The sequence below is a fragment of the Danio aesculapii genome, chromosome 23 (genome assembly GCF_903798145.1).
Source record: "Danio aesculapii chromosome 23, fDanAes4.1, whole genome shotgun sequence".
NCBI classification, from domain to species: Eukaryota; Metazoa; Chordata; class Actinopteri; order Cypriniformes; family Danionidae; genus Danio; species Danio aesculapii.
This window is the reverse complement of record NC_079457.1, coordinates 3956369-3966389: the sequence shown is the minus strand read 5'-3', so window position 1 is coordinate 3966389 and position 10021 is coordinate 3956369. Positions and strand designations below refer to the sequence as shown.

Sequence of the window (10021 nt, the reverse complement as noted above, 5' to 3'; positions counted from 1 at the left end):
ATATGAAAGATTAGATCTATTAAGCTGCGGTCACACCGGGCTTTGTGTGTGCGAAATTCTGTCGTGCGGCACTGCGAAAAGGGGCGGGATTAAACAAGATGATTAGACATTTAAAAAAGCCAGCGATTGCTCCATGTTTTAAATTTCTGTCCAGAGAGGTCGTGTTTTAATCCTCGATTGATCTCACGCAGTCAAGTGATGCGATTTCGCAGGTTAGAGTTCACCAAGCTTGAACTTTGCACCGCAGCAACTTGCGAAACTTAACGCATGACCCTGCGTTTCCGGTCTGACGCATTCGCGTGCGTATCAATGGAAGTCTATGGGAGGAAAAGTCAAGTGTGACCGCAGCTTTACTCTATTCTATAAGGCTAATTTGGCCCTTTTTAAACTGCTGTGGTTTTTAGAAGTGGTTTTATCTTAGGTAGAAGTGAGAAGCATATTTTCTTCAACATCTCTGAATCAGTTGGCAGATGTTATGATTATAAGTTGTGTGTTAATATATTCCAAAAGTTTGAGCTGTAGAATTACAAAATTATACAATCTAGGTTAAAATGTAATTAAATATATAACTAAAAATGTATATTCTTTGTGTTTTACATTGACATTTTAAGAAAAATCAAACCAAGCAGCCTAGATGTGTTAAACTTTTGCCTGATGTACAGTCTGACCTTTGGGCAGGGTGCCAGTGGCTGTAGTGATGGCTCATTGATAAGCACTGCTTTATGAAGCTTCAAAACCTTTACCAATCTTTTGTTTCGAATCAGTGATTCAAAGCGCGAAAGAGAACGTAAGAATAACTGAACATAAAGACAAGCGAAGAGATTATATGCGAAAACCTCTAAAAGCCATTTGATATTTTCTTCTAAAATTAGCATTTTTCTCAAACTTGTGTGTTGGCTTAGTAATTTTACATGTATAGTGGCGGATAAGTTATTTTCATGCCTTTCAAATGAAATAACTGAACATAAACATAGGAGGTTGAGGAAAAACCATAGACTGTAAAATATATGGACGGAGTATCCGTGACGTCACCCATATGTTTCTGAAGAGCACAAAAGAAGCCACAAGTAGGCGCGGCCAACCGTCGCCATTTTGTTCGCGCGTCATCGCACCCACGGCGGGATACCAAACAAGGGCAAAGAGGCGGAGAGTGGGCGGAGCTACAGACACCTGCTGGAACTTTGCTTGGACCTGGCAGACAGACTTTACTTTGGGAGAAACGCTTGATACTTTATTACCTGCGACTCGTTTGTGTTCTGACCACATGTGCTTGGCTGTACACTATATCAGTAAAGTGATTAGACTTTCAAAAACACTGTAGTAATACATTGAGCCACGAAGCATTGTTCTTATGACGTTTTTCTACAGGAGGAAAACGCGAATTACTTCCAAACACTTCAGATATAGTGTGTGTTAGTAAATGCAAGACTATTGATGAACTCCAGCATAACACTGTATGATAACGCTTCAGATGACTGTTCTAGAGCCTACAGCTAATCAATCTGTCACATTCTGGAGTGCTTTACGGGTCTAAAGAAAAATATTAATGATAAATGATCTTAAATAAAACATACATTTATAGAGATGGTGTATAAGTATATAACTTTACTCACATGGGAAACGGAGGCCACACGAATGGTTTGTGAGCACAATTAAATGCACACAGCATCCCATATCATCTGATAATTGTAAGAAATAAGTCCAAAAGGCAGATGACTGTGTAAAGCCACATAAAACAAAACAAAAATACGATGAATATGCCGAGATCAGTGGCTAATCTGCCGGATTCAGCTGAGGTGAAGTGATGGCGACCAGCGAGACCTAGCTGTCACTCAAGTGGCCACGCCCTTAATTATGCAAACTTAAAATAACCTAATATAAAGGAAATGGATGAGTTATAAAAAAATTCACCCCCCTCACAGTTGTCATGGAGGGTAATAATAGCTATATGAACCAAAATCGTTCTTTGTACCAGGCTGTAAACACCTTTTTTTCTGCTGTAAAGTTGGCCATTCTAACAGTGGGCTCAATTGCAACTTGCTCTATTATGGAGCCAGGACTAGCGGAATTTTGATGAATTGCAGTTTCAGTTACTTCCGTATTGGCTTCCCCAGAGAGAGCGGGAGGTTGCCGCTTGGGAAAAACTCTCACTTTGGGAGGGGAATCTATTCGCTCCTCCCCTCCACTCGACTTGCGCGTTCTGCAACACAACTGTCAATGAGCTTGTATGGGGACTGGCCAGCGCTTGCCGGCTGGATCTGCAGGTTCTTTAAATGAGACATTCACGTGTAGTTAACACTCAGTTTCACTGACGAGTTAGACAACATTAGGCGATAAAACATCTTTGTTCTGTTAGATGAAGATATAAACCGATCTCATGATAATGCGCTTCTTCAGGTTTATAACTTGCTTCATCATCACCGGTAAGTAAAGCGGTTATAAGAGTAAATGTGTTGTCTGTTACGCTTTTTCTTTAAGCGTAGAAATGTCACAAGATAGTTTATCGAACAAGTGTTACTTTTATCAGGTGCAAAGAGTGAGTTGGTGGAGGTTAAACCCGGAGACCCGGTCAAGTTAAACCTCGGGACTCCTCTGGATGATATCAGTCGACTGACAGTACAGAAAGACGGGACTGATGTCCTCTTCCGTTACTGTTCATCTGAAGAGAAAAGAGGTGGATGTACAGATGTCAACGTTACCAGATTTTCACTTGAGTCTGGAGAGATCGGCGCCTATTTAACTTGTCCAGATGCCGACAGAAGTGATGAAGGGGCTTACGAAGTCGAGGTCATTGAGCAAAACAACACCCCGAGAAGTCGCGTGTTTAACATTACAATTATAGGTTAGTATTTTATTATTTATTCCAGTGCTCTTCCGTTAAATACATTTGACCCACATTTGGTCTGTGTCTTAAGTCAGTGGTTCTCAAACTTTTAAACCAGCGACCCCCATTGTAAGATCGTCAAGAACTCGCGACCCCCCACTACCAAAGCATATACAAACAATAAAAATAGCTTTTTTTTAAAGCTGTTCGCAATATTTTAACTATATTTACTATAGATTACAGGGCTCGAAATTAACATTTTTGCTTGGTAACACTGGTGCTTCTAACTTTAAAAATGTAGACGCACCAGCCAAAATTTAGTGGCTCCCACCAATTATCGCACTGTTTCTACAAGTTTAATAAACAGATTTATTGCATTTGAAAATCAACACTAATCAAAACTAACAAGCAAAAAAATAAATATGCAAGCGTGAGGAAAATATGTCTTAATGAAATCCCGTTATCACAAGAAAAGACATTTTTATAACATAATTGAGTGACCAAAAGATACACGGACGGATATCCCAAAAGATATCCCACAGACTTTACAGTGAATGCTAGTTATTTTCATAGCAGACTTGAAGCCAATGGAGGTCTTTTATCCACTCTTCAATAAGTATAGCTGGTGGATTAACATTCAGCACATGATCAGTAATCAGATGTGCCAATATTTGTAGCTTTAGGTGTTTCAAAGACAAAATCTGTCAGTGTTGTTTTCATTCTCTCGTCTTCAGCGCTTTACATTTTCGCGGTTGTAGCTCCTGTCATCTGAAGACAGGAGGCGTTGACTGAGTGATTGACAGCTAATTTTAACCAATCATTCGTGTTCAGTTCTTAGAGCAGTGGGCCAATAAGAAGAGCGCGAAGGCGGGGCAAGCGTTGAAGGCTTTGTTTACTGCGGCAAGTTGACATGACAACAGTTTTAAACTGTTCCTGAGCGCTGCGTTCCAAGTACAAAGATGCATTCTGCCCGAATGTGTCCTAAATACTTTATGAATCAGTAATATCTTTTTAAAAATCTGAAAATATTAGCTTTCACTTGTAATACTGAAAAATATTTATTATAATCACTGAAAATTACACAATTTTTAAATAACTCTCGCGACCCCTTGAAATTATTCTGCGACCCCCGCAGGGGTCGCGACCCCCAGTTTGGGAACCACTGTCTTAAGTGAGACCTCTGTGAGGAAAGCAAACCTTTCTAGTCCGTGTCCACTTCTGATTAAAGTGCTGTTGTGGTTTTGTTTTTTACCACCGTCATACTCTCTGTTTGAGATTTAGACCATTTAAAACACATAACAGAGATGCAGACTTGTAATGTACAGCTAAACAGTCATTTCTCTACACCCTCCTTAAGCTTTTATTTTGTTACATCTGAGCTATTTATGGCTACTATGTAGGAAATATCCTCTATATTGCTTGGTTTGATTTTTTTTTTAAATCTCAAAATGTAAAACACAAAGAATATAATTTTTTGGTTATATATTTGTATTACATTCGAAGTAGAAAACAAAAACAGGATTAAAAACAGTCTCTCAAATGACTTTTCAAGAGTTCACACTTAACTGATGATTAATTATAAGCTTGTTTGGCATGCTGTCCCGGGAGAGAGCCCTGAGCTCATAAGATCCTCAAACCCGGGGCTCCCTCCTGTTGCAAGGCGAGAGGGGAGTTTGAGCTCAGATCTCGAGAACCCCCGCTGTAATAACCAATGAACAGCCAGTGATTGCTCTTGAGAGATAACCATTTACTAGGAGCATGTCTATAGTGCCAGTTTGAATTAGTCAATTAACTTATGTTGCATGTTTTTTGGAGTGGGAGGAACCCGGGGGAAACCCACGTGAGCACGGGGAGAAAATGCAATCTCCGCACAGAAATGTCTGCTGGTTTGGTAAAGCCTGGAACCAGAGACATTCTTGCTGTGAGGCAACAGTGCTAACCACTGGGCCACCGTGTCACCAATCTAGGAAGAAGGAGGAGTAGGGGTGGATGGGGGGGATTCTTCAAAACGAAGATAGCGGTGGTACGTAACCCAGGGTATTTGTAGTAGCTTAGGAGTCGTCTGATTGGTGCATTGAGAATTGGATAATGCGGATCCAGCCGCTAGCAATCATAAGCACGTGATCCTCTCGAAATTAGTTTATAACTAAACTTCACGTAGAGGTTTTTGCATAGAATCTCTTCGCTTGTCTTTATGTTCAGTTATTCTTACGTTCTCTTTCGCGCTTTGAATCACTGATTCGAAACAAAACATTGGTAAACGTTTTAAAGCTTCATAAAGCAGTGCTTCAAAATCAGCCATCACTACAGCCACTGGCACCCTGCCTGATGGTCAGACTGTACGCAAATGTTAACACACCTAGGCTGCTTGGTTTGATTTTTCTTAAAATCTCAAAATGTAAAACACAAAGAATATAAATTTTTAGTTATATATTTGTATTACATTCGAAGTAGAAAACAAAAACCTGATGCAGAGAGTAACATATCAATGCTGATATTTATATACCATAATAAAAGTTTCAATAAAATGCTTAGCTTTATTACCAAAGCTCTGTAGTGTCAAAACATAAAATGCAAAGATTGAAAGATGAACATAAACTTGCCGCAAAACAACGACACTCACATTCTTAACATGATTTTTCTTTTTAAATAAAAATTATACGAAACACAGACTAATAATAACCTTAGTTCCTGTAAAAGCATGTCAAATATGTAGGAAACCAGCAAACATTTCAAAGTATAAAGGCAATATAAATTAGCCTTATATGTATGTGTATGACATTGAAATACTGTTGACTCATTTGGCAAAACATTGATGTAACAGAGGGGTCACAGTCTCTCTGTCACACATTTAACATTTATGCTAGCGCTGTTAAATGCTCATCTAATATCCATTTAAACATAATAAGGGAGAAACTAATAAGTTCTATATTTAATTTTTCACATTATCACAGCTGTCTTCCCTATAAAACTAGAGCCAATTCAAGTTCAGCAATCAATAATCAGGATTTCCAGGATGTCGACAAACAGTAACCGGTCCACATTTAGTGAATACTTTTGTTTTGACAAACTTTATATGTTGTTGTTTTGTCCCATACAGAGCATCTGCCCTACGTTCGCCCAACATCTCCATTCATCCATTCATCTCCTCCACCTGATGTACCCAAAAACAAGACCACCACAGCAGTCAACCGAAGCATCATCATAGGGGTCCCTGTAAGCACCGTAGTGCTCATGCTAGTATTCACTGGGGTTTATTTCATCTACCAGAGATGTAAAAAGGCAAGTATAATGACAAGAAAATTAAGCAAGACTTCTTTTTTTACTTTAAAAAATTCAGCAATACAGAACAGCAGCGAAGACAATACATTTAAAGACAAATAATTCTAATTATAGTGAGGAAGTCTTCTGGAAAAAGTCGTAATCGATTTATTTCGGCTAGAATAAAAGCAGTTTTTAATTGTTTTAAAGCCATATTAAGGTCAATATTATTAGCCCCCTTAAGCTATATTTGTTTTGGATTGTCTCCAGAACAAACCACTGTTATACAATGACTTGCCTAATTACCCTAACTTTACCCTAATTAACCTAGTTAAGCCTTTAAATGTCACTTTAAGCTGTATAGAAGTGTCTTGAAGATGATCTAGTCCAATATTATTTACTGTCATCATGACAAAGAGAAAATAAATCAGTTATTAGAAATGAGATATAAAAACTATTATGTGTAGAAATGTATTAAATAAAAGTCAGTACATTATTTGACCTCTTATATAAAATAAGTAAATATAAATATAAGTTTAATATGGCTCCAGAACAAACCACTTTTGTTCAATGACTTGCCTAATTAACACAACTTGCCTAGTCAATCAAATTAAACTGGTTAACCCTTTAAATTGTGCTTTCAAGTCTGCATGAACTGCAAGTCTTTTGACAACAGTGGTTTGTTCTGGAGCCAATCGTATAAAATATGCTGTCTAATGAACAGAGACTAAGCATTTTACCATCGAGGAGCTGCTAGAGTAAAGTGTGTGAGTTAAGCTTTGTTGTTCGTGTTTTTTTTTGTTTGTTTTAAATTGTAGAGGCAGCCAGTGAAGTGAAGCTAGAATGGGGGGATATACTCATGTTACATTTACCGGTTACAAGATGAGCAGCAGGATTTTACATTATCTGCATAGCAAAACCAAAATAAATTAGTTATTAAAGCTGTTGTTTAAAATGTGTTGAGCAACATCTGTCTATTAGACAGCCCTTAGGAAATATTTTTTAAAAAGAGATCATATTTAACAGGAGGGCGAACTGTAGCACAAATAGCAGTTTTGTAGAATTGATTTGTTTAAAATTTAGTGTAAATCGTTATTGATTGTGATTTAAGGCTCGATTTTTCTCTCTAGAAGAAGCAGAAATGTCAAAATATTTATGCTGGGAAGGAGAATAGTCCTGGAGATTCATGGAGCTGGAGAGCTGGAGATTCATTCCCGCTGAGTCATCACTGAAGGTAGTTTAATAGATCAGGGGGTTCCACTGGAGGAAATCATTTTAGGGCGGAGGGGTTTGAGCAAAATAAATGTTTAGTGACAGGAATGTATTACATAGTCGGCGCCAATAGCCTTGTGGTTAGTGCATCAACATGTGGCACCTAGGTGTTCATGGCGACCCGAGTTCGATTCCCGGCTCGAGGTCCTTTGCCGACCCTTCCTCTATCTCTGCCCCCAATACTTTCCTGTCTCTAAATCTCCACTGCCCTATTACAATAAAGGTGAAAACCCCTGAAAAAGAAATGTATTACTTGTTTACAGCAGAATGTACTTCTCAAAGTTTATATTATTATTATTAGTATTGTGATTATTCATATATACATCCTTTGGTTTAGTCCCTTTATTGATCAGTGGCCACAGCGGAATGAACCACCAACTATCCCAGCATGTGTTTTACACAGTGGATGCCCTTCCAGATGCAACTCAGTACTGGGAAACACCCGTACAATCTCATTCACACACACAGACTCTACAGTCAATTTAGTTCATCAATTCCCCAATAGCGCATGTGTTTGGACTTTTAGAAACCGGAGCAGCCAGAGGAAACCCACGCCAACACTGGGAGAACATGCAAACTCCACACAGAAAAGCCAACTGACCTAGCTGGGACTTGAACCTGCAACCTTCTTTCTGTGAGGCAACAGTGCTAACCACTGAACTTAGGCACACTCAGAATTAATAATGTGTAGGGGTTGGTGAGTGGTGTGGTGGAGAAGATAAGAGGGGATCCTGGTTTTATTCACAGGGATTCATGTGCTCTTGGTAAAAAAAGTGATTGTTTGAAGGATACAAGTGAATCTGCAGTCCATGTGGGAATGGGAAGATCATTCCATCAGCATGGAACACTGAATGAAAATAGGGGACATTATTACACTGTTTTCCCAGTAGGTTGCAGCTGGAAGGGCATCCGCTCACTAAAACACATGCTGATAAGTTGGCGGTTTCTTCCACTCTGGTGACCCCTGATGAATAAAGGGACTAAGCTGAGGGAAAATAAATGAATGAATGTTACACTGTCTGCTTATAAAACACAATGCCACATTGTAACATGCGATTACACAAATCTTTCCAAATATATTTTCCCCCCTAAACCTTCTACAAGGGTAAAGCTTATGCTAGTCTGTTTCTCTTTTTCTCAAGGTCCACATAATCCTAGACCTGACCCCAGTGACAGACGAGTCCCATTCTCAAGCCTTCAGTGCCTAGACTGGAGCTCTGCACAAGAAGTCTGGCCAGAGGAGAAGTTTCTGGTTGTTGCTAGATCGGATTGGGGCTGGAAGTTAATGATATTTATTTATAAAATTTCCCATTAATTGTATTTTTTAACGTCTACCCCAACCCTAAACCCAACCATCACAGTAACGTAAAAACAGTAGTGAAGCTGCGGTCACACTTGACTTTTCCTTCCATAGACTTCCATTCATACGCACGCGAATGCGTCAGACCGGAAACGCGGGGTCATGCGTTAAGTTTCGCAGGTTGCTGCGGTGCAAAGTTCAAGCTTGGTGAACTCTGACCTGCAAAATCGCATCACTTGACTGCGTGAGACCAATCGAGGATCAAAACACGACCTCTCTGGACAGAAATTTAAAACATGGAGCAATCGCTCACTTTATTAATGTCTAATCATCTTGTTTAATCCCGCCCCTTTTCGCAGGGCCGCACGACAAAATTTCGCACACACAAAGCCCGGTGTGACCGTAGCTTTATACCGAGTGTTATTAATGTTTGTTTGATTGATTTCAGCTGCTCCTGGTTTGTTTGATGGTTTTCAGCTGCTCCTGGTTTGTCTCATTGAGTCCTGTATTTCTAAGCCTTTTTTTATGTAAAACCCTATCATGACAGTTCCTCACCACTGTCTTGGTTTTGGACTTCTGGAGCTGAGCATCGATGGCATTACAGTGAACTAAGCTGGGCTGAAGCAGTTTACATTGTAAGTGCTATAGAAAAATAAATGAATAAATTGAATGTGCAAAGTTTTGTTTTAGAAATAAGATATTTCTGCAATTTTGCAGCTGAACAACACCATAAAGCATTAAGACAATGAGGATTGTCAGGCGCTTATGTGCTTTATTCTGTGTTAAATGTTTAAATTTACACGCCATTCATTACAATACTAAAAGTGGTAGCAGATGGTTTAACTCAGATCTTGAGGATAAAGTAAATTGCAAACAAATGATTTAAAAAAATTGACGTTAGAAGATCTGTGAAAACTAACGAGGTTACTCAGAATGCACTTTTAATAATGTTAATGGGATTTAATATTTATTAGATTAAAAACCAGTGCATTTTGGTAGGAGTGCAGTACACTGTTCTGTACTGAATGTCTGTGTTAATAAAATGGTGTAGATGGCTAATTTGTTAAGACATGGTGTTGGGCATCATCTAAAATACTACAGAACTACCTGATCCAAAAACAAGCAAAGATGATGAAGCACAAGTAAGTAATACAAGCATTATTCACTGTTACAATGTGTTGCTGCTTTAAAATTGATCAAATTTACTTTAACTTGCATCAATTAAACTGCATCAATTATTAAAATGCATCAATTAAACTGGCTTGAAACATCAAGTGAAAGTTGGCATAACTTAAGATTTAAACTTGAACACTGATTATCTTATTGAAACATGTTTAAGGTTTTAAGGCTGAAATCTTACGCTG

General features: G+C 38.7%; 1 protein-coding gene across 1 annotated transcript; it reads left to right on the top strand.

The window, feature by feature from the left end:
* The first annotated feature begins 2264 nt into the window (after positions 1–2264).
* Positions 2265–9521, top strand: LOC130217795 (uncharacterized). The gene is made up of 5 exons (XM_056449999.1): positions 2265–2423; positions 2528–2842; positions 5925–6106; positions 7216–7319; positions 8500–9521. Exons 1-4 carry the CDS (start codon positions 2378–2380, stop codon positions 7315–7317), a joined length of 645 nt encoding a protein of 214 aa, XP_056305974.1. The 5' UTR covers positions 2265–2377; the 3' UTR covers positions 7318–7319; positions 8500–9521.
* The last annotated feature ends 500 nt before the right edge of the window (positions 9522–10021 follow it).